This window comes from Mustela erminea, chromosome 9 (genome assembly GCF_009829155.1).
Source record: "Mustela erminea isolate mMusErm1 chromosome 9, mMusErm1.Pri, whole genome shotgun sequence".
Classification (NCBI taxonomy): Eukaryota; Metazoa; Chordata; class Mammalia; order Carnivora; family Mustelidae; genus Mustela; species Mustela erminea.
The window spans coordinates 11,666,838-11,689,359 of record NC_045622.1 but is presented as its reverse complement, the minus strand read 5'-3'; the positions used below and the strand labels follow the sequence as shown (position 1 = coordinate 11,689,359).

At 44.6% G+C, this 22,522-nt stretch overlaps 1 protein-coding gene across 13 annotated transcripts in view; it reads left to right on the top strand.

Moving 5' to 3' along the window:
- CADM1 (cell adhesion molecule 1) overlaps window positions 1-22,522 on the top strand; it is a 326,555-nt gene that overhangs the window by 278,987 nt on the left and 25,046 nt on the right. For 8 of the 13 annotated variants that reach the window (XM_032359964.1, XM_032359969.1, XM_032359966.1 and 5 more), the window contains exons 6-8: window positions 5,128-5,227; window positions 8,299-8,471; window positions 13,361-13,450. In XM_032359964.1, coding sequence (XP_032215855.1) covers window positions 5,128-5,227; window positions 8,299-8,471; window positions 13,361-13,450 — 363 coding nt within the window. The remainder of the gene's footprint in view (window positions 1-5,127; window positions 5,228-8,298; window positions 8,472-13,360; window positions 13,451-22,522) is intronic. The other 5 variants (XM_032359970.1, XM_032359975.1, XM_032359977.1 and 2 more) reach the window with 1 other exon arrangement.

Here is a 22,522-nt window from a genome sequence, read left to right as displayed (position 1 = left end):
ATGATCTGGCTTTTTTTGTTTGTTTGTTTAAGTCAGTAACAGATCTTGGAGTAGGAGTCCACGCCCCGGCATTTCTCCAGCGTCTCATGCATTTGTTCACTCCGTAACAAGTCTTGAGTGCCTACTGCATGTGCCGGGCGCCAGGATGCAAAAGACCCAAAACTTTCCTTCTTACAGAGCCGACTTTCCTATAGAGAAATTCGTGCTTTTCCTTCCCTGCGTTCACTTTCACATTTTAAAGATTTCTCGAAGATAGGGAAGATTGCTATATGAGTGTGCCGCCCATTTCTAAAGCACTGGAAACATAACTTTCTGTCGCAACGTCGCAGAATAAAATTTGATTCTGTTGGGTAAACAGTAATTTCCGTATCCACAAAACTCCTTGCAAGTTGCCACAGGCAGGAGTTGCGTTCTGCTGGAGTGATGTGGTACGTGCTTGTTGGTCCCACAGCTCCCACCTGGTTTGACTCCTCCCACCCCCAGTAGCTCAGTCCTCCCCCAGCGCAGTTACAGTCCTCCCATTCATACAACAGATGTAACAGCAGGGGGTCCTTTGCCTTGCAAACAAACAATAAATGGCGGTGAGAATTATTCATGAATGTCTTATGACATTAGAAAGCAAACCTTTTGCAAGATGTGGAACTCCTCTGAAAGCTCCACGTGACTGTTCTCGAAACCAGACCCAATCACGTCTTGCTACCGGACACTGTCTTCCTTCAGTGCAAAGCTGGCCTCTTCTGGCAATCCAGGCAGCTGTTTTGGGGGTGCCGATTCCTGCCTCAAGCGCAAAAAAACCCCTCATACTCCCCAGATCTCAGGTTAATCTTTGCATTGTCGTGTTTCTCCAAACTGCAGAAATCCCCCGTGATTGACAAAGACTCTTCAGCTGATGCTTCCCTACCTGAATGCGTAGGCACTGACCCAGACTTCTCCCAGCCATTCTGATGCATGTGGGCACTTGCTGCTCTTGACCTCTCCCTGGCAGTTGCCCTGAGACCATTACTATTTGCTCCGCTGGCATCCAGTCCCGCTCCAACAGATATTCGGAAATTGGGCGAAAGGGCTGTCCATGAAGAGCCCGTGTCCCGAATGCAGTCACAGAAGCAAATTTGCACCCAGGACCTTGGGCCTGGTTACAGTTAGTGCATCAGAGAACATTGGATGCCCACATTCTAAATAAGAATTTAGAAATTCTTGGGCTGGGAAGGCTGTTGGGAGCCCATGGGGTAATAAGTCTCGTGCTGGGATGTAAGTATCTTCCTAGTCCTCAGCTCTACTCCTGTCTGGTACATGGGAAGGATGACATCACAGGCAAAAGGAAACTGCTAAATACCATTTTACTCATTTTTTTTTAATAAATAATTTTAAAAACCTGCTATGTTAGTGTTGCGATCTAGAGAGAAGGAGATGATTTTTCATTTACATAGGAACGTGAATACAGGCTACAGAGTCTCAAGCTTCAACTTCTGGAAAGATCACAGAACGTGGTGCAAGGTCAGACTGGCATGAAATCAATTGTAATCTGCCAGCAAGCCATTCTAACCTCTATAAGAGTTTCCTTTTATATATATATATTTTTCCCTTTATAGAGAGAGCAAAGTACATTTAAAGAAAGTCTCATCAAATTGGAATGTCTTTCTAATATTATTTTTTTAATTGGTTGCTCCTGTGGTGTGACCCAAAGCCTCCTGGCATTTAACCCTCTGTGCAACTTTGACTAATGAACGAATTTTGTCTGCTCTACGAGTCTTGCTAAATGTCTTTTATAGGGTTTTTTAAAAATGACAGTATATTATAAAAACCTCAGATCCCTTGACCTAATTGATTGGCTGTTGGTGATGCCATCTCTGTAACTGTAATGTTCCATAAGTGCACAGACCTAACTATTTTTCTTATTTTTATATAGCAGTTCCATTTTTTTAATGACATTAAGCCATTCTGAGCGATACATTTCTAGGCAGTTACTGCAGTTGGGTAGAAAGTGTCCTCTGGCTCGTAGCCTTGTGCCTTACAACACCAACCGAGGCATAAAATGATCACCCAGAAAATGTACTGGGCCTTACCTCATTACTTAAAAATAAATCTTGGAGTCTGGGTCTGTCTCAGAAAAGCTTTGGTGGGTTATAACGTTTGATTTATGAACATAATTAAAATATAAATGATGAGCTTTGGGCTATTCAGTTAGCCATCTGGATTGTGCAGGATTTTGACATACTCGCATACAAGTCAGGATCTTCCTGGGGAAATTTAACCTCCCTGAGTTCGAGAGGCGCCGGTGGAATCCCAGGCTGTCTGGGCTACCTGTTGAGCATACCTGAGTTCCTCTTTCAGGGGAAGGGAAGGGGCTGGATCTTGGCACAGAGACCCACCTGTGCTGCTCGCAGGCGGGGCGTGAAGTTGGTTCAGCTGCCCCACGGTCAAATAACATGCATGTAAGTGGTGTGTGTGTCAGAGAAGGACATTTTTCTGTATGATGCAAATAAGATTAATGTTTACCTCTTCAGCCAGCTATTAAGGTAGCTGTAGCAGCTCTGCCCATCAGTAGATGGTAGAGGTCTCTCCAGGAGCCTGAGGAGTAAATTGGGAAAATCCGTTACCAGAATTGGAGGTGCATTTTCTATGGCGTAGTAGGATTTTTTTTTTTTTTAAATATAAGTTTCAGGTACAGCAGATCCTTAGCTTGCTCTTCCTAATTTCTGTGAGTAATTGGCAACTGGGAAACAGCCATTAGTAACATAAAAAAGAGTTTAACTAGAAGTCTGTGGTACTGAAGGGAGGCAAGACTGGCTTGGATTTTCAACAGTCTCTTTATTATTAATGGAAGTTGAGCACGTAAAACCCTTAGTGCACTGTGCTGAAAAATACACCCTCTCTGTTTGCTTGTAAATTACACAAGGGGAAAAAAAACACAAAAATTCTATATAGACCAGCAGGCATCCTACTTCTCCTTAATTAATGGGCAGAACTCAGCAGAGCATGGAAAATGTAGTCCTTCCGTGGATCAGAGATTAACCTAGAAGCAAATGTTCCATTTCATCCCAGATTTGGGGCTTTAAATTAGCCTTGCCCAGAATGGTTCCTAGGTAAGAATGACAGAGGTTTCCTGACCAGGAACCCTGTTAAGTGCTGCTCTTTCTGAATGTGAAATATAAGGGACCGGGGTCTTTGGCTGTCGGTGTTCCCAGTAACGTAACCTTCTCCTGTTGCTTGCTTTACTTACTTATTTACTTATTCGTATCTTGTTTTGTAATAGAATTCACCAGCCAGCTCTGTGTTTATGGGTCACACCAGCAAAACAGATAGACTCACTTATGTCACCCAATGGTTGTATGTAGTGTAGGCTTTGAGACCAGAGCTCTGCAAGGAGGGTGGCCAGCAGCTCTTCCTTCTTCTCAGCCAGCCAGTCCTCACTCAAGGTCATGGTGTGTATCCTGTCTGTTTCTGCCTCTCTGTAGGGACTACTTTCCCTACCCAGTGACCAGTCTCTGGACACCGCCACACCATTTTGTTCTCGAACATTCCCTTGGCCAGCAAGTCTAAGAACAGAACCATGCTTACTTTGCAAGTGTCAGCTGGAGCTTTCGGGCCTGTTAATTTATGTCCTCTGGCAAGTGGCTTAGCGTCTCAGAGAGGGTCACCCATTCACAGTGTGCAGTGCACACTGGTATACAAAAAGGCACTCCTAAAAGGTTTTGAATGCCACGTGGTTTTCCAAGACAGAAAGATCTGTGATGGGAACAAGACTGTACCAACGTGTCTGGAAAGCAGCCATCCCCAGAGAGGACTCCCTCATGCAGCTTGTTTTAGCCGCGTACGGTTTGAGATCAGTTGAGTGTTGCCATAGTTCTGATTTCCCTCTCAGTCCATAGGATGAATGTTAATGAGCTAAGCACTGCTTGTAAAAGGCCAAGGGGCTGATGTTTAGGTGGTGTGATTGTCTGAGAAAGTAAAGTTATGGAAATTGTTTTGACCTTTCAGCCAAGTGATGTCTTGCCCTCTCACATTTATTACTCTTGGGTACGTTTCCAAAAATACACATTTACAGAGCCACCGCATTAAATGAGAAAACTGATTTAGGGATTAATAGCTTGTTAGTTCAACATAGAAAAAAACAGTCTCCCCATTCCATTCAGGTTTTATTTGTAAATGTATTTGTATGGGTTTCTAAGTTAATCCCAATCCCTTCTGGTTCCCTCCCTAGGCCCCACACCTCCCGTCATTCATCTTTGGGACCCAAACCCCGACGAGCTCCAAACACAGGTTTTAAGTAGCCAGTGTATGTAAGAACAGCTACGTCACTTAGTTAAGTACTTGACTGCCTTCAGAAGCCATACTTGGTTTTAATTATCGATTATTACTGGGTAATGTGGTTTTGAACCTGAAATCCCAACATTCATAGGCCTGCCTCCTATTAAGTTACCTCCATGACCTTGGACTGGCTGGTTCATTCCACTGGCTACTGGACTGGGTACCAGTGTTCTCATCCCTAAAACTGGGCTTATTCCACCACCAATGACAGCTCCTAGCACAGTAGTCCCTCGGTACTTGTCTGCATCCTTCCTTCTCATGTGTGTATACATTGAGATGTCAAAGAGTTCGCTGGGACCACCAGAAGCGCCCATTTCTTTATTCTCAAAGCCATTTGAGTGGAGTTCGGAAGTTTTGCCTTTCCCATTCAAAATCAAGAGCATAGAAGAGGCAAACTTATTAATATGCATTGTCACAACATATTGTCACATAGTAATATAGGATATATGATAAAATGTATCAATTCTGAGCACCACAAATATCTAGCTTCACCTCAGCATGAAGGCAAATGAGTTTCCTTTAGCTTGAGTGAGTTTGGAGATAAACTTCAATGTAACAAAATGTATTTCACAGGAAATGTTTGATGTGGCGCAGTTGGCTTATGAATCTCTTATCTGCTCGCGGTTCACTCCTTGGAGTTATTAGTCAATTTAATTTGAGCAAATGCCAGGATTACTAACTAATTAGGAGGATGTTAGTGAAGGCATGAGGTTGGGGAGAGCGTGAGTGCTGGTGGTGTGGGGTTTGTGGCGGCATGCAAGTCTGATTTTTGCCTGATGTCATTTGCTAAACATTACACTTTGTGTTGTTGTCACACAGATAAGCCTCAAGTGCATATTCAGATGACTTACCCTCTACAAGGCCTGACCCGGGAAGGGGATGCGCTCGAGTTAACATGTGAAGCCATCGGGAAGCCCCAGTAAGTTCTGAAGGCCAAGGTTGGCAGAGGGTCATGAACAGTAAATGTCACAACACGAAGCTGTGCGTTCGCAAGTCACCAGCCTGTCACCTGTCTCCTGCTGTAAAGGATGGAAGATTTTGCAAGAAATAAGGAATATTCAGTTAAAGGGGGGAATAAATACCTGTGGTCGGTTCTTAATGGCCAGGATTGGGAGAAAAATGAAATGCCAGCTAAGATGGAAATCTCGACTAATTCTATTTTATTATCATCAACATGATTGTCAGAACTATCTTCTCTCACAAAAAAAAAAAAAAAAATCCTAATAAATTTTTAGTATGCCCACAATCTAATGATAAATCTGCTACCTTCTGTGTTAATGTCTAAGCTGCTGGGAAAGATGGTTTTCAGATTTAAATTAAGCCGCTGTGATTAGGGCCAGCCGTTGGAAAATGAATCTGCCCTACCTTTAATTTTACTTCTCCTTTCCTCAAAGGAAAGTGACTCCTAGAAATATGTTTGTTCATAAGGAATGGCCTCAGAGCTTTTCTCAAGCAGCCTATGTATGCCCCTGCAGAAGAGGAAGAACATAACACTCTTATTTTATGGAAAAGTACAAAGAAGCTGCTTCCCTGTGGAATGAATGGAAGTGAATTAGGGAAACTGCTGTATATTATCACTAATAGAGCAAAAAAAGCTGCTTTAGTGATGGCGCTGCTTCAGACATCCATCCTATTTCATCTAGGGAGAGGAGAGAAGCTCTTTCTAAGAGAGTGAAGATTGTTTTTAACTGTTTCTTAAGGAAACAATCCCCAGAACCCTAAGAGGGAACAAGTCAGTGTCGAGATTCTGAGCCCTCAACTTTGAGTGGTCCCCACCAAAACAAAACAAAACAAAATAGCATTGAGCTCCCTCTGCTGTCCCTGTGGTATGATTTTTTTTTTCCCCTCAGAGTTTTTATTAACCAGCCTGACTATCACAGTTTTCATGCTCTGAGCATCTTAAGGAAGGTTCCCGGAAATCTCTGGAGAGCACTGTCCCTGTTACAGCTAAGGCATGATCTCTGACTGGGAAGCCAGACGGAAGCAGGCTGCCACGCCTCAGCCCTCCCTGTGTCAGGCTTCCCTCACTGCGGGCTAGAGTCTGCTCTGTCTGGCCTCACCATGTGGAGCTTTAAAGATGACCTTTAGGAAGTCGGAGGTGGTCTTGGTTCTGTGGTGCGCCCAAGTTACTTGGTTCGAAATGCTTCACGCTTTGGCAGAGCAATCTTTCCCTCCTTTGAACACAGCCAAGGATGCAGATCTTTCCCTCCGTAAACTGTCTGGACTACGCCCTGGTTAGTGACTTACCTTGCCTCCAAAAAAATAAAAAATAAAATAAAATCCAGTGGAGGAAAAGAAATAAATGCTCCCAGGCCTCTCACCACTTGTAATACCTATATTCAGCCATATTAACCACATTTAGAGTATATGGCTTTGCTAACCTATATTTTGTTTCTGTGGGGGCTTTTCCCCCCCAAAGAAGGTACTATGTTCCGTTGAATGTGCCACCGAGACAGTCAATGACATGTTTCCTTCAGGACATTTATGCCAGAGAAGGTATTTGTTTGTTCCTCCCAGATGGGAACGGGTGGACGGCTGTGTGAGCAAGCCCGCGTTACTCCACTGCGATCCCTTCCAGCATATTACCTATTTATTTTCTCAAGAAATTGCATACAATAAAAATGGTAATTTAACTTGCCATTAAATGTTGTGAATATCCTCAGCACTTACCCCCACTGATTGTTTCAGCTGTCAAGCAGCAGGACGTTAGCTCTGAATGCCAGGCAGACCCATTTGCCGTTGCCTACAAGCAACACATATGCAGGACTAATTTTTAAATAATTTACTGGGTTGTGATGACAAACCCATGTGTAATTAAAGAAAAATTGTAACTTCACATCCCATTTGAAAGTTGGAATGCTACTCGACAGGGCTAACTCGGGTATTCGCTCATCATTAAGTGCTGGGCCTTTCGGTCCTGTCGCCGCTCCTAGAGGTGGTGCTGGGGACAGATAAGAAGTTACTTCTGTGCCTGCGTCTCTGCTGCCCTTCCTCCAAAATGAGAGCTTCAGGCACAGGCGCCCACGTGGTCCCGATGTCACAGGAGGTTGAGGGAGCCGCCTTGAAGAACGCACACATTAGATTCAAGAAGTTTTGAAAGATAACTTGGTGCATGTGCGATTTGGGCTCCAGAGCATCTTGTAAAATTGGCTTTTCCCTAATGGACACAAATGTGGCGCTGAAACAAACGTGGCCTCTGAATGCCAGAAGGAGCCCAGGTGGAGATGCACCCCTCAGTGACTAACTCGGACCCAGAAGCCTCACCCTTGAGTCACAGGGTCTGCAGGTGCACGTGGAGAGGGAGAGGGTGTGACAGCGAGGGGGACTGGGAGAGCCAGCAAAGCAAGGCATGTAGCAGAGGAACCCATAGAGAAGGTGGACTGGGCTGGGGGAGGCAGGTTATGAGTAGGAGTCACGGAGAAAAAAAGGATTGAGCCTTTCCCCCGAATGAACAGAGGTACTTTTTCCAACAGCAGAGCTCAAAAGAAAGCAGCATTCAGATGTAAAAGTCTGTTTCTTTTTATGAAACTTGAAATCCCTTTAAATCTCCCAAGTGGCTTCCAGGCAAGAGTCTTGGTATATCTGTAACCATCAGAGTAATCGTGTATCACTCGCCAAGAATTTGCTGTTTTCCCCCTAATTAATGAGATGATTAATAATGGCTGGGCTCTGTCCTGTTTGGTGTGAAACCACACAGCAGGGCATTAAAAATAGGGCACCTTGTTTTATTTACTGATTTGTTAAAGATGAATTGCAAATAATGAGACTCCTGCTTATGGTCCGTTGAAAGTTTTTCAATACCTGATAATGTTTTTTAGAAAAAGTTTATTCCAGACAGACTCAGGGGGACTTCACGGCTGTAATTCTGTTACATGTCTTTAATCGTGTCACCCTCCACGGGACTCCTGTGATGCATGGGTGGGAAGCTGACGCAGACGTCTTGGTGAGAGATAACGAAGCACCCTGTGCCCCCCCCTCTTTCCTCTGCAGGCCGGTGATGGTGACCTGGGTTAGAGTCGATGACGAGATGCCTCAGCACGCCGTCCTTTCCGGGCCCAACCTGTTCATCAATAACCTAAACAAAACAGATAATGGTACATACCGCTGTGAAGCCTCTAACATAGTGGGGAAAGCTCACTCGGATTATATGCTGTATGTTTACGGTACGTGGAAAGCTAAACCTGTCTTCTACTAGACTCATTTACATGTAGTTGCTGCTTATGTTCCCTCCCAGAGCTTTTGGTCCGGTTGAAAACCAGAAGCCCATTTGTTTTCTGCAAGACCTTAAAGAAGCCTGGCCTGAGGTGGACCCCAGTGTCCCCACCTGGGAGGGCACTGACTTTTCGTCTCTCCCTCTAATCGTGGGGATTTCCCACTAGATCACAGTCCCTGGTCATGCTGAGCAGGAAAGCTGTGTCCTCAGGCACAAGCCATGGAGACTGTGTTAGAAATAATGACTGCAAAATTCAGCCTTACCAATTAATGGCTATTTAGCTCAGAAAGTTTATTCCCAGTGGTATTTTCCTGTGATATCTGAGCTAGTCTCCTGCTTTGATGAACAGAAGTATCCTGTTTTCAGCATGAAGCTATTACATTCCCGAAGATGTTGCAAGCCAGTAAATACTTGGAGAAATGATACAGGCTCCTTGGTAGCCACATAAACCACCAGTAGCTCTTCCTTTAGACATGAACACATTTATTTTTAAATTTGTCTGTTTTCTTAATATCTTCTCACAGGATTACTAGAGCATATAGCATCATCAATTGCATTCTCTAACCAGCAAACGTTTCTTGAGCATCTCCTACGTGTCAGACATCTTAGACTTTTTCCCATTTCTTTTTAAATTTATTTATTTGACAGAGAGAGAGAGAGAGAGTGAAAGAGAGCACAAGTAGGCAGAGAGGCAGGCAAAGCGGGTTGGGAGCGGGGAGCAGGCTCCCTGCTGAGCAGGGAGCCCAATGTGGGGCTCGATCCTAGGACCCTGAGATCATGACCTGAGCTAAAGGCAGGGGCTTAACCCACTGAGCCATCCAGGCGCCCGACTTTTTCTCATTGATATCTTAATGTCAATTTTGTGTGGTGAATATTCTCTCTGTAGTTGAGGAGGGCACTGCTGCTCTAGCCTTAGGATGGCAGACTATGCCTCTTCTGTCCAAAGTCTCTAGGTCAGGTTTATAAAGGAAGCATAGTCATGAACTGAGATGACATGGAATGAGTAACCACAGGCCTGAAAATTTTGGTGTCTCATGAATATACAGTTATGTGTGCACATTTCTTTCTTCTTGTTAGCACTGTAAATACATTATCCAAGTATAACTGTGTACGCATATACACCCATACACACAGAACCATATGTAGGAAATATTGTCTCCGTTATGTCTTAGAACCTGGCCCTTTTCCTTTTGAAGAAAACAGGAGTCAGTGTCTTTTTGAGGACGCGGAAGCATGCTTTACCCCCTATCTACTTGGATATTCAAATCTAATCCTTATGATCTAATTCTGTGGTTTTAGGGGTTTTTTTCTCCCCCTTTTAACGTAATGCAGAATTACAAGATCACATCTATCCACCTGATTTGTAAACATCTGAGATGTGTTTTCTGCATACAATACCCACGTGGTCTGTGCTCTACACATGTAAGAGTATTAGTTCTCCCTAGTGGTTGAGGAGATCCCCACGAAGGGAACAGTGATCCCATGTCCATACCAGGGGGTACCCTGGCCCCCTTTTCAGTTGATATGACACAGCCACCCTGTGCCTCAGACTGTTCATGGTCCACTGATGCCAGAGGCTGGCAGGTAGATCTCCGTCTGTACATGAGGGTTTGAGCCTCCCACAAGCCCCCTCCATTGCTGTCCCCCAGGTCCGCAGAGGCAAATGCCCACCAGTCTAGGGTATGCTTCCGTGAGTCAGAAGACTAAGTTATCTGGAAAAACAACTCTGATTTATCATCCCTCCTGTTGCCACCTTTCCAGACAAGAAACATTTTGTGGATTTGAAGGACACATATGTCTTTGGAACATGGGATGCCAGCTTACGCCTAGCGTTTTTTGAGCTCTCCCTGTGTCCCACTGTTGCATGTGCATGACCAACCTCGAATCTCCCCAGGAACCCCAGGACGTATGCATTATCCTCATCCCATGGTACAGATGAGAGAGGAAGCTTAGGAAGGTCACCTAAGCTGCTCAAGGTCTCAGGCTTACTGTGTCTCCGAGCCACCACACTTCTGATTACCAAGTCTACAGGGACATTGGAGTCTTCCTTTGTAGGGCCTCTGATTCTCACTGCTTCCCGCCAGAACAGTAAATACACTTCAACATGAGATGTTTGGACTTCACTTGCCCGGCCAGATTGCATTATTGAAAGCCAAGAAACGTAGTGACCTACCTGTTCTGATAAGTGCATGCGCGCACGTTCGCACATGCGCACGCACACACACATCTCTGTAACCCAGCTTGGCATACTTACCCTCGTCCAGGGATCTGTTAGATCTATAGGAGTCTACCTACCTCCCTTAAGCTGTGCCAGTAGTGCTGCCTGGAATGGCAGCTATAAGGCCAACCTGAGGTGTTGCTTGTCCGTTAATAAAATATTCTAGCAGTTGGAGACAAGATGGCGAGTAGATTTTCTTTTCAGAGGTGGTTTATTGTACTACTACTACAGTAATGTTCAAAGTACTTTATGAACCAAGCGTTAACGTGCCTTTAAAATGTTTAATTCTCTGGAAATAACTCCTATACTTGGAGAATCTAGCTGGTTAGTGCCTGAGCCCCAATTGTTTTTGTTCTTTGAGCCTCTATGTGTCAAACACCGCTCATTAGCTCCAACTCTGTACTTTCTTAAATAGTGGCCTCACGTTGCTCTTATTGCCGGAAATGATCTGAGCAACGAGGTTATACCTGTTAACAGAATCTAATTCATTCAGGTCACTTGAGCCAGATGTGAAGGACAACAGTTACCCCGGTAGTGATGAAAATAATTGAAAGTGTGTGATTTTCACAAAACGAAAGGGACCAGTGACCTTTTCTCTGAAGTCTCTGCCCTTGTTAGTCTGGTCCACCCCTTGTTCATAATCGTGTTTTCAAATCATATTTCAAAAATGGACCTTCCATTCCCCTTTGATTATATTGTGGATATCACACATTTTGTGCCAATACTCTGAGAGATGGGTTCAGAAATAGCATTAGAGTGTACCAGGGGGAAGTCTCCCAGGCACAGATGTTCCCTTTCCAGTGATAAATATTGTAATTGAACCAGAACAGAGAAACCACATTAGCTGCCCACATACTGGGCAGCAGGAGCCTCTCTGGGTACAGCTGAGTTGGGTAGGAGAGGGCACGGGATGCCTTCAGACCTTGGCTTGGGGGCCCGTGCCCCTCGCTCTGCTGTGTCTGTCCCGGTGCCTGCGGCAAGGTGTGGGAGCAGTCACAAGATCTGCTGGGTCCCAGAATGCTTCCTCACCTGGGGCCTCCCTGAGAACGAGGCCAGGGAAGCAAGACTGAACAAAAGGTGCCTGTTCATCTGAAAAGGTGGTTTGAAATTACTTAATCATTACTGCATCTTGGCGGACAGTGAGGTGTGTGTGTGTGTGTGTGTGTGTGTGTTTGGTCTTGGGGGGTAGGTTTGGTTTTTGTGGGTTTGTTTTTTTTTTTAATTTTTGTTGTTTTTGTTTGAATTCCTTTTTGAACTCCAGTGTGAGGCTGCTTTAAACCACTCGTGTCCCCAACTTAAACAAGCACAGTCTCCCACAAGACAGAACCATTTGCTGCTGATCTTTGCCCATCACAGTCATACACTGTGTGTGTGAGAGAGAGGTTGGTTAGGAAAATTAAAACCTCAGATTAGTGATCGATAGTAGGAATCATCTCAAGCAGACCTTACAACCAGGCACCAAAACAGTGTTTTCGTCAACTTTCAGGAAGTTGTACCAAAGCCAATAAAGGTGCAGTATATAATTAAAGTTTTGATGTATTAATTAGACAATCTGAGAGCTCACTTGGAGATAAAAGGACACCAGATGTGTCAGGGAGAAAAAGTTGACGTGCTTTAGATAAAATTTAAAATCAAAAGCCTTCAAATCGTCTTACGCTCTCTTATACCAGAATGATTGCTTAGTTCAAAGTCTCGCTGACAATTTAACACATTCAGTTTGATCATTTGGGCTCAGGATTTTCTTTTTTTTCTCTTTCAGATTTGCCCTTCCCTTGTCCCCCAAATAATTTCTGAGATGATAGAAGAATATACAGTATATCAAACATCTGACACAGGGTTCCCTCTGGGATTCCTGGCTTGGCGGGTCAAGGCCCGTTCATATCTCATCCTCTTGTTTACAAGAAGGAAGGCGGGCTTTCAGTCTTATCACCGCCACCCACTCAGGTCAAGCTTTTAACATGAGCAAAGGCAACTAATACATTAATATTTATAAGTTGTAAAATTTATTGACTTTAAAAAAAAAACAAAATCTCAGTAAAATCTCACATGCCTGGAACTTGATATTTAGTGGTGACATTCTCTCTTCTTTGTATTTATTACGAGCGTAGAAGTAGTTTCACTTCCCGCTGGGATGTATTGATGGGGAATAATGAAGTTACTCGTCACGGAGAGCAGGGGACCAAGAGCACACTCATCCTTGGCCGATAGCAGCCCTTTCGCTGGAGCAGCGCCCTCTCCTCCTCCTTTCTCCCATCCGCAGAAGCATAAAATGAAATGACTCTCGGGCGCGGAGCTGGTTGACCCTCCCCTTTGAAATCAGATTGGGGCGGGGGTGTCCTACGTTGATTTTCCCTCCCTTCTCTCCTTCACATCACCTCATCCCTACTTCACATCATTAATACAAATCTCTCTTCTTCTTATCTTAGCTTTTTCCAAGTAAGGTTTGGGGTTCCAATGACAAGATACAGATCTCCGGAATGGGTGGGGCGGGGAAGCTCTTGGTTTCAGGGGGGGACGTCATCAAACAAACATCTCAGTGTCCTCATGCCTTTGTTTTGTCATTACTGATCATTGTTGTGTTCAGCATTGTGGGTTTGATTTTCCTTTTTTTTTTTATCCAGATCCCCCCACAACTATCCCTCCTCCCACAACAACCACCACCACCACCACCACCACCACCACCACCACCACCATCCTTACCATCATCACAGGTACGGTACCTTCATGACCACTGAAAATGTCCTGAATGTATATTGTCTTTCTCGTGTGTATGCAAAGAAGCCGGAACGGTCCCTTGAAATCCTTGGAATGTAACGGGTCCTTTATTTTGGAACTTCAGAGACATGAGATACTTTGTTCTTAAGCTGAATCTTAAGGACCTCAGAAAATCTTTTAACATCCAGGCATTTAACAGTAGATCAGATATTTTGCAACTTACACTTAAGAGAATTCTTTTTCAAGCATCACTGTTCAAAGCAGAATGCTAGGGAAAATGGCCGCCTGGCTATGCAAGAACATGCCAGTAGTTTAGGCTTAGCCATGGTTGATGAAATGGTAAGTATTCTGCCTTTGGATCTTCTCATTGTCTTAATTCCATCTTAATTCATATGGAAGAAAATACACACCCTTTAACAGGCCCAGGGGGGCCATGTTTCAAAATACATCACCCTTCTTCCTGCCTCAGAGAGGACCCACTGACAGTGTTAGAACCTGTGTGTGTTGTCGGGGTCTCAAGGTCAGAGAAAGCCACTGTCCTCTCTGTGCTGGGCACTCATGTACCCATCCCCCACCCCCACCCCACCCCCGCCCCGGCCTACTGCCCTCAGTTAAATACTGGAGGTATGGAAGAGGCAGCCACAGCCTCTGTGGCTTTATCTTTTTCTGGACTGTCTGAAACTCTTCTTCAAAATGAGTTTCATGGTCTCCAACTTGTATCACTGAGGGAGGAGGGATGCCATCCATCCCCTTGCTGGTACTCTGTGGCTCTCATACCACTTGACGTTGCTTGTCGGGGAGCCTCGGAGCTCTGCTGTCTGCTACGGTAGGAAAGCCTATAGTTGCACTGTGTCGACTAGACATGCAGGATTTCCTGACATAAGATCTTCCCCCACTGCTGTGTGCGGGTTCCAGCCCCAGAATGTGTAAAAGTGATTATTCTATGAGCGGGAAAAATTTTTTTTCTTTAAAAGAGAACTTCCCCGGTTCATTCTGTTATCCCAGGAGCCTGCAAGATCTCTCTGAGCTCCACGCCCCAGGATGCAGGACTTCTGTTAAAACACTGACTCTGTAATTCATCATTCTTTGTGTGTAGACCCTCTTTACCACCCTAGACAAGGCAGCTGTCCTTTACACTGACTTTCTGGAGACACTCTTGGTCTTCACAGGAGTTGGTGGGACAAGCATGACGAAAATCCAGAGTGCTCTATGGAAGAGGACGTTTATGAAAGAAAATGGTAGATCCCCTAGTCTGTTTTCTTCACCTTCCTAACCCATTACAGTGGGAAAAAGAGAACGTTAGAAAAAGCCACTAGTGAGGATTTTCTGTCCGCTGTTTATGCAACCATCAGTGCCTGCACTTAAAATCTTCCGAAAACCCATCAATTGGTTATTGTGCCTCACTCTAAACTCTGCTCCATCCAGGCTGCTTCCGAAATCCTCGTCTGTGCGTATTTCGTGTTTCAGTTTTGCTCTTCCGCGGCTTAAGCAAAAGCTTGTTAGCTAGCGCGCAGACTCCTCCCACTTTCCCCCTCATTGCTGAGCACAGTGAAGATGCTCCCTCCTTCCTGATTCCAGGTCAACCAGCCTCTCCACTGTCCACACCAGGAGCTAGGTTTTTACCTTTCGTGATTTCTTGCCGCTTATCCAGGTTGTAAACTGAATTAGGCTTGAGCTCTCAATAGTAGGTTTTCACGAAATGTCCTGTGAATGGCCCTTTGGACGTCTGTGTGAATTACACCTCCATCCCCCGCTGCCCTTTTGCAGTAGTCGGTTCATCTTTGCAGAAAGGGCCCGGGGATGAGCCAGCCCTTAACTACCTCTCATTCTAGAGGGTTCCCTCCAGGTGACTCAGGCTAGGCAGGTCTATATTTTAAGGCAGTGGAGGCCTTTCTCGCTCTGTAGAAATGCCCCCATTTCTCCATAACATGGAAAAACACTTTTCATCTGTGTCTGGCCTCTCGCTAGCTCAGGCTGGTTTTTGTTTTGTTTTGTTTTGTTTTGTTTTGTTTTGTTTTGTTTTTAAGACCTTTGCTAGCACCCCCTGAACTCCAACCCCCTCACTCTGTACAACACAGCAGAGGTGCCTCTGCTCCCAGCTTTCAGCCTTCACCCCCACCGAAAGCTTCTCTTGTGTCTTCAAACAGCTACAAGTCACTGTTATCACCGTTCCAACCAGAAAGGCTCCATATAAGAGGAAATCTTCATAGCAAACAGTCCTGTATTCCTGTCCACATCGAAGGTGCCTTTAAACAGGGGTTTGTCTTGGCTTCTGTCTCTCTGCTCCCGACCTCAAGGCTCCAGGGGATACCCCATGAGCTCCCAGATGCACGGTAGCCTTTCGGCACCAGCACTTGAACCCTGGCCACACACAGAGGGCATCTGTGGCCGTGAACACCCAGATTCTCCCTGGCACCCCAAGAGTAGTTAGAGCAAAACTGCCACTGAAACACATTGTAGGATCCGCTGCCTTAACGGACATGATCTTCTAAGCTTGCTGGGTCTTAACAAGCAGCTTCCGTGTATTTATCTTGCCTAGAAAGTACACTCGTGGATTTTAACATTTGCTCCTTACTTCAAGCCGATTAAAGGTTATGGAACTGAATGAGCCTGTGTCCCATTTTAAAGGTCCAGGCTATCCCTGAGATTTAGACTGGTTCCTAAAAAACCTTCCAGACCGAATCTTGGCAAATGGATAGCTAAATTAATTTCCACTCTCCTCTCTCGCACTGTTCACTACATAACAGCCACCCGTTAGCCTTAAAAGCTGCAACAGCTAAATCCAGTGACAGTAACATAAAGCCTGAGCTTTAAAAAAAATAAAAAAAGAAAGGAAGGAAGGAAAAAAAAGAAAAGAAAAAGAAGCAGCCCACAGTCCTCCATTTCTTTTCTCCCACTCAGATGCAATAACTGAAACCCATTCCCCAGGTCAGAGTTTCATTACAAGAAAATGTACAAATGCGATAGAAAAATATTTTTAAACTTGAAAGGCCATAGTTGATTTCTGATTCCTCGGAAAGGAAGTGCTCCGGCGCTATGTTTTATCTTCCATAACCAGGGTAATCGAATTGTTTTCCTCGTTAGAGAGGCAGACCATCATTGAGTCCTCAGTCGCCCGGCTCCCTCAAAAGCAGGTTAAAGATCCTCAGAGGGGAGAAATCATGAGCCCAGTCCGAGGTGATAGTGCCATCCCGAATCCTACACCTGCCTGGTGGGAGGAGCCGGGCAGCTTTCTCCCGTCTCAGGTGCATGGAGCAGGTCTCCTGACCTTCGTGTGACGGCGCACACCTCTAGCAGTAGACTGATCTAGGGGAGGAATTTTTGAAGGCTCTGGGGTACTGAATGGAGTATTTGATGTCAACTTGCCCCATCAGCCTTGTCGTAGCTTCGCAACCATTATGCCGTTCATTCATTAGAATCTCTCTCTCTAATTTAAAAAAAAAAAAAAAGCATTGGAGAGTTGGAATTGAAATGGGAGCCATCCGGAGCCTCACTATAATTCGCCATGAGCTTCTTGGGTGTCTCTCCTGTCTCATGCACACTGGTATTCTGATCAGGTACGTCTGTTCCGATTAGGGCAATTGGCTGCCCCCTGCTTTTTTTTTTTTTTTTTCCTAATCACATCAAGTTGTCCATGTGGTTTCATTTACAAAGATACATGCTGTGATATTGAAGAACAAACCGCGTTGTCCAAATTGTCCCCAGAGCCCTCTGTTAAAATAGAGGGCCAGCCAAACCATCCCCTGGGCTCAGAGTCCTTCAGGCAGATTCTACTCCGAAATTAGAACCGAAGAGAAACGGGGGCCGGGGGGGCTCTTTTGTTTTGTGTTTGGAATTTTCTTTGAAGTTAGCTGACTTGAGGTATGAGGTGTGGATAAAATTGGATCCAGCTTCTTCCTCTAGCCATTGCCATCTTGGGAAAATAGTGTTTCCCTCCCTAGATAATGTGGATATTGTATTGATTCTGCTCAGTCCTGTCCTTTGATGAGGAGTCTACCTTAGAAAGCAACACAGCACTCGGTTATTATAAGCACCCTTGGCAGCTTCAGTAGGAAATTCAGGTTCACTGGGGCCGGGGGGAGGGGGGCCAACCTGTAGGTCACTGTACATGTGACTGTCATAAATTAAAACATTAAAATCACTTTAGAATAAGAAATGAATAGCTACAGGGCCAAGTCCTAGAACACATTTAAAAATCCTTTCACAGGAATGAAATAGGTCATTTCTAAATGAGTTTTTCCTCTTTTTTAAAGTAAGTATCCAATTCAGTATTTTGTGTTTCCTGGGGAAGAAAACAGCACTGTTCTTCTGCTTGGTATCTAAGCACTCCAATCCCAGGGTACCTTGGCGAAAGTGAGTCCCAGCCCGCAGGCCCACCTGTTACCTTGGCTTTCATAGTCTGATATCCTAAGCCGTTGTGTGTGTGAAGTGTATCCAGGCCCCTAAACCTGAGTGTGGTCCTTCTCCTTCAGAGATGCTCCGAGCACACCAAGTGCAGGAGACCCAACACCATGGCAAGTGTTTCCAGTTTCTTAAATACGGAGGAAAGGAGGGACACCTGTGCTAACCTCCCCCTGTACCGGGACCATCAAAACAACACTTAGAGAGCCTGGCCTCACCTGGAGCCACTTCTCCAGGTCCTAGCCTCCTCTGTGCTGCAGGTGTTTGCGAGGTGCCAAGGGCTATATGCTTATCCACCAGCTCTTAGGCATTCATTTAACAAATACCAAGCCCCTGTAATACATAAAGTAAGATGCTAGTGCCTGGGGAGGCAGAAAAGTCCTTAAGCCCCTTAAAATATGGTAGAGAGACTAGGTTCTCCACCCTGGAACCCAAGAGTGGGAGGTGCTCTGCATGGAGGGCCCACCCTGCGGCCAGAGCAGGACTGGGGAGAGCATCGCACGTCAAGTAGCTTGGTCTGCCATCAAGGAATGCATAGAAGGGGGGTAAGGACGGCATTCTGGAAAGTAAGCATGATGGCCCAACTTCAAGCATCTGTCTGCAGTGTGTGTGTGTGTGTGTGTGTGTGTGTGTGTGTGTGTGTGTTTACGTTCCAGGCATATATTAAGCCACTGTTGCTAGGACATACACAACTTTCATTCTAGAGTGTTTACTAAATTCCCTTTTTTTCCCAGAGTTGGCTTCTACTCCATTAAGACCGTGTGCCACTCATCCTTTACTGCATACTTACTGAATGTTACTGATGGGCCAACATGCCTGGTAACAAGCATATCATGAGGGCACTAGAAAATACGCATGAGCCCCCTTCTCAAGTTTTTGCCCCCAAATTGCATGGCCCTTCTTTTTCATACTGTCTCCACTGTGTACATTTTTATTTTGCTGATGATTAGAGACCCATTACCAATAGCATCATAGCCAACCAGCTCTTGACCCATACTGATTTATGAGGGAATGGAAGCAGTGAGAACACTACAGTAACGAAGCTCACCTGATTCTTCCTTTTTTTTTTTTTTTAAAGAAATGAGAGGTGAGAACGGAGTTTTTTTTTTCTATTGCTTCCATCACAATTCCCATACTTTTATGTTCCTTGTTTTAAACGAATCCAAGAGATGAGGACTTGAAAGGTTTCCGTACTGAAGATTCATCCCCAGTTCAGAAAACTAGCATCGTACATATGCGTTTCTTGGGCTTAGAAAGCGATCGTGTTGGGGCTGTCTTGATGGTGGAAAGGGTAGGACTTGAAAGGAGCCTTCCGCATCTAGCCGGAGAGGACTAGAAGCTCCTACTTCTAGAGCCCGCCCCTCTCCACCTTCACCCTCCTCTTCTGTTCCTGCCCTCCCCTATGCCTTCCCCCTACTTCCCCTTCCTCCACCCAGACTTCCACCCCAGCATCAAAGACGACTACTACTAGGACTAGGACATTTTCCTGTGAGGTGAAACCCCTGTATGGGTTCCTGTTATTTTCAGAACATCTGGTTTGCAAATGAAAAAGATCTCAGGGGCACAGCAGCATCAGGGAACAATTCTGAAGAAGCTTTTAACAAAACTTGAAATTGCTTAACAAAAAACCAACCCATTCCCCACCCTGCTGTTCCCTGGGGCCCTACCCCATAACCCCTCTGCCCCCTCAAGGAGGAGAGGGTGACTTTAAGAAGTAAAAGAGCTTTATCAAGACTTCCCTGTTTGGGCCTTTTAGCTTCTGTTCTGTTCTTGTCCCCTTTTTTTCCAGCCCCTGAGAAATGGGAGTTTAATTAAAGCATAACATAGTTGGAAAGAAAATTAACTGAGAATCCAGTAGAAAATAAATTTCGAAATTTAATTTTCCGGCACGTATTTTTGCTTTCAATAGATTTCAAATAAGTCAGAAATAAATAAAGAAATGAATAAAAAAAAACTATATTTAATATATATTGGCCGGCGAAACACAACTATGAAAATAAAATTGTCAGGGGAATTCCTCGCCTGCCCTAGTGTCTAGATTTAAAGCAGCTCCGTAACACAAACTGAAGGGGAATTCAATTAAGAAAACCCATTGGCTCCTTATTGACTTTAGTTAAGAAAATAAACTCGGGGAAAGTGTATTAAAATATGTCTGGACTGCTTAGTACGCTTCCATTTAAGCTTATGACAATCAAAATGGGAGAATTTAAATTCTTTACAATTAAGCTCTGCTTCTGAGCAGATTGGGTTCTCTAGGTTATTACACTGTGCATTTTTTAACGTAGACCCTGCACACACGCACCCCAAAATGCAGTCTCACCGTGAATTGGGGCGTTCTAAAGCAGGAGCACCACGGAGCAATTGGAGAAGAAAAAGTATTTAAGGTTGTGAATTTAATTTTGTTCTAGGATTTTCATTTTCATTTATGGCACCCGTTGTGTGTGAGACCACGGACTAATTTATGGATTAGTTTTAAACCCCCAGTCTGTCACACTCAATGAACAATTCTAAGTTGGAGAGAATCCATATGAAAGGATTAGAATGTGCCACAGCGGAGCTTACACATGACTGTTTCAACTAAATATTGCCCAGCTGCCTCTCATGCAGCATTTTTTTTTTTTTGGCTACTTGGTTAAACGGCTACAGTCTCTAATCTCACACATTGTCAGAGCCTTTTCATTCTGTAAATATCTTCTACTGCCACATGAAATATAGGTGATGTTTAATTTATTCAAGATAGGATGCCATAAACTGTTGGTATGGCCAGGAGACTGAGGAGTCAGTATTTCGTGAAATGTGCATCTTTCAAAACGTGCAGGGTCTGCCCTGGGATACCTTGTTTGATGATACTCGTAAAACATCCAGAGAGGGACTATTAAGGCCACGCACACTGACTGGGTTTGCAGGAACCCGGGATTGTTTTGTTGTTGTTGACCATATAAAGTAAGTATACAATAAATTTGCCCTGTTGTAATTAAAATTAAAATCAAGACAATAGCTCAGCAAGGCCTTTTTCATTCCCTAACCCTACAGCGCCTGAAGCCCAGCTCAACTCTTTGTGACCTCTTTCTCTCTGATGAGTTTCTAAAGGCAGCAGCAAAGTGTAGTTGAAAACAAGTCTTTGTTAGGACAATTAGGGGCTGTCATTTTTCAAGCTAATGACAGCGTTTCTAACTTGTATTGCAAGTGGACTGCTTGCGTTTTGCCCATACACTCCGAATGTTACCCAACAATGGAGTGACCCCACGAGTTGATTCACAGGGGTGGCCTGGCACCTCTTGCCAGTCTTCTGATTAAGACACCCTGAATAAATCCCACTTCACAGAGCGGCACTCCCTTCAGAGCCAGGGTGTCTGCGGTTTCTGCATGAAGTCATAATGCAATTAGGAAGGAGAATTAGATTCTGTCACACTGCTCTCCTGCGGGGAGCACAAAGTCACTTCTAAAGATTTTTTTTTTTTTTTTTTAATTCTTTACTTGGAATAGCCTCTGTTCAGAGAGCACACCAGATGCTCTTAAAGAAATAGAGCACACCCCCTTCGAACTCTGTGGCCAACCTGTGTGTCTGCTGCGTTCCCCTGCCCCATTGCTGACCATGGCCTTGCCACTTCCAGCCGCAGTGACTTGTGTGGTTTGACTTGAACGAGTGTTTGCTGTTAACTGCCCTAGAAGATGTTTCCACCCCCCCACCCCCCCCCCCCACCGCATCCCTTTATCCTTCTGTTTTGGGTGCAGTTGATGGACTTCCCGTCCCCATACTGGGGAAGCAAGCTGCACTGTGGACTGGGCTCATTCATTTTCTAGTGCCCACAAAGAAGCCGACACCTAGGGTCACTTAACTTAGTTTCATGATAAAGTGGACAGCACAGTGATGTAGGAAGACGGTAAAAGGAGCAGTCATCAGTTCATGCTAAGATACGAGTTTTGAGGGCTCTAACCTCTAGGATTTACTCCACCTCCTCTCTTTCATGTTTATGCTACTTATTGACCTGCTAAGATTACAGCCTATGAGAAGCGCTACTATAAAAATAACCAAAGTATTTATTACTTTTTTTTTATTTTGTAAAGGAGCCAGTGCTTATCCATAAAATGTGTTAGCATGTATATAAATGTTTCTGTACAAATGTGCATTTGATCTTGCCCCTTAAGCTGAAAGCACCTGAAACTAACACTTGGCTTGGATGTTTCAAGTAAGGAGATGTGTCAGCTGTGTCATGACAATCCCGTGTAGTGATGTTTCAACTGTACAATTTTTGGTATTGTTTTTTACTGCTATTTTATGCATACAGACTTGACTTGTAAGTAAGTATTGTGTTCTTATGCAGTGTATTTTATGTTTTTCTTTCCTTCATCAATCCTTCAGAAACTCAGCTATAAGTTATGTTAAAGCTGCAGTGGCTTCTCAGACTGCTGGTTAATCTTGGCTCCTTAGAAGGGCTGCGATTGTTTTGATGGTTATAGGGTCCTGAGGAAAGCATGCCAACTGAGGGGGAACACCGGTGTGAATTCATGTGTCCTGATTTGCACATCAGAAGCACCAGGCTCGTTTGACCAGGAAAAAAATAAAGGAAAAAGTGTGGCATTCCATTGCATTTAAACATTGCCTGTGTCGAGTCCGGAAGAGTCTTTTGGAGTCTCTAGAACTCATGAAAATAATTACCAGCTTA